The sequence below is a fragment of the Orussus abietinus genome, unplaced genomic scaffold (assembly GCF_000612105.2).
Source record: "Orussus abietinus isolate OABI.00-Male unplaced genomic scaffold, Oabi_2.0 scaffold27, whole genome shotgun sequence".
Classification (NCBI taxonomy): Eukaryota; Metazoa; Arthropoda; class Insecta; order Hymenoptera; family Orussidae; genus Orussus; species Orussus abietinus.
This window is the reverse complement of record NW_019394254.1, coordinates 710,475-712,662: the sequence shown is the minus strand read 5'-3', so window position 1 is coordinate 712,662 and position 2,188 is coordinate 710,475. Positions and strand designations below refer to the sequence as shown.

Below are 2,188 nucleotides of genomic sequence, written 5' to 3'. Positions count from 1 at the left end.
CCTGGTGTTCCCCAGACAGGGACCTTAAATCCAGCCGCCCTGCATTTGCGGAAGAGGTCACGGCTCGATGCATCGACGCTTTCGCTGCAAGTCGACCTGCTGCGCCGGTGCATCCTTGGCGGAAGAAGTGCATTTACGGCGGTCCAGCGGATGCTGCGAGAGGGATCGTTACGACCCTCCGGATGGATCTGCATCCGCGAGGTGGAGAACGGATCTGTTTATGTGCATCGCTGCACATGCACCTGCTTACTCAGGTGCATATACGCGCATTCGTTCCCCGGGATCACTCCTTTTGCAGAGTCCTGCAGTGTTGCACCTGACCTTCGGTGCAGGTGAGATGCGCGATGCACCTGTGACTCTTCAGCAAGTACCTCTCGCTGTACTGCCGACCACAGATCTTGCACTTGTACGGTTTTTCCCCCAAATGTGCATAGATGTGCATCGCCAATTTCGACTTGACGCTAAAACGCGATTTACATATGTCGCACTCGAACCTGGTGACCCCGGTGTGCCCGAACATGTGCACTTTAAGACCCCACGACCTGCGGTAACTCTTGTTGCACTCGGAACATTTATAAGGCCTGACACCTGGAATGCAATAATTAAAAATATTACCAAAGCCCTTGGCGAGAGAGGTGAAGAAAAATCCAACCGAGGAAATTTGCGAAACTGCATCCTACCAAAGTGCGACAGAATGTGGTGTTTCAGGGCGCCCTTCAGGTGGAACCGATTTTTGCAGATCTCGCACTCGAATCTCCTCACATTCGAGTGGGTTAATTTATGGGTTTTCAAGACGGAGGCTCTTTTAAATCGCGAATGGCAAATCTCGCACTGAAATGGTGCATCCGCAGTGTGCACTATGGCGTGGGCTCTCAAACTGCTGGGTCTTAAAAATCGCTTTTTACAGACCGAACACTCGAAGGGCCTTGCATTCGAGTGCATCAACACGTGTTCTCTGAGGGACTGCCGATGCACCAGGCGTTTCTTGCAAATCGAACACTCGAATGGACTCTCTGACGAATGCATCGCCACTATGTGGCTCTTCAGGATCTCTTTATCCCGGAAACGAGAACTGCAGTGCCTGCACATGTAGGGCTCGACGCCCGAGTGCATCAGCAGGTGATCCTTCAACGTGGAGTACCTGGACAAAAAAAGGAAATCCTGGGTGAAAGGGTTATCAATTTCCGAGATTAATGCACTTTCGCGCGGGTCTCGTCTTCCGGATTTGACGAGATGCTTGGATGTGAGAAAAATGTGGAATTATAAAATGGAGCCTGGGAAGATGGAGAAGGGTGATGAGATTTCTCCGCCATTTTGGATTTTGCTAAATTAACCCATTGGTACCTTGAAAAATCCCTTTTGCAGAGGACACATTGAAAGCCCTTCGGATTATTATTTAATTCGGGTTTTTCGGATTTTCTGTTATCGCTTGTCGGCAGTACTTGGATCTCATTAATTAATGGCCTAGTTTTGCGGAATAGCTTGTTAAGGTACACCTCAAAGTCGATAAATTCCGGGGCTTCGTTTTCTGCGCCGATGTCGGGGATGTCGTCGTCCATCGAAAAATTCTCGATCTCGTCGAGAATTTCGGTTTTAATTTTCACCTGGAGGGATTGTTGACTTTGAAAATCATAACCTATACTTGGGAGAATTTTAGAAGGAATACCTACGTCTTCACCTCTGCTACCGAATCCAGTTTTGTGCAGAATGAGCTCGACCTCGTACATTTCACTGGGAGGTGAGTGAAATTCAGTGATAAAGTGAATATGCGAGAATAATGGCAAACCTTTTACAATAAACTATCGACGTGACTGGGCGTCAATCTCGGAGATCATCTCACGACGAAACAATTGAACCTAGCGACGGATTCAATTTCTCAAAAAGAGAATCGTTGAACTCCCAATAAAACCACGATCTGCATTCTGTGTAATTTAATAAAATATGTACTTTCTTGATGTATTGTCATACATTTATATTTGTTTTCCTTTCTATGCAAGAGGTTGTTCCCCTCTGAAAAAATCCTTTAACATCTCGCAAGCTCGCACTTTCGTTGATTTTTCAAGTAAAAGGCCGACGACACTCGGCCTAAAAATGAATAAGTTAATGAAAAATAAATTTTCTTCTAAATTATTATATCTTCCTCGGAATAAATTACTGGTATTACTTTACAACACCAGAAGCTAAGTTC

General features: G+C 46.0%; 1 protein-coding gene across 1 annotated transcript; it reads right to left on the bottom strand.

Annotated features, from left to right (window-relative positions):
- Positions 1-283: 283 nt before the first annotated feature.
- LOC105694758 (zinc finger protein 239-like) lies at positions 284-1,727 on the bottom strand. Its single transcript, XM_012415705.1, has 4 exons — positions 1,671-1,727; positions 1,345-1,604; positions 681-1,141; positions 284-588 (listed from the first exon to the last, which is right to left on the bottom strand). Exons 1-4 carry the CDS (start codon positions 1,725-1,727, stop codon positions 284-286), a joined length of 1,083 nt encoding a protein of 360 aa, XP_012271128.1.
- Positions 1,728-2,188: the final 461 nt, after the last annotated feature.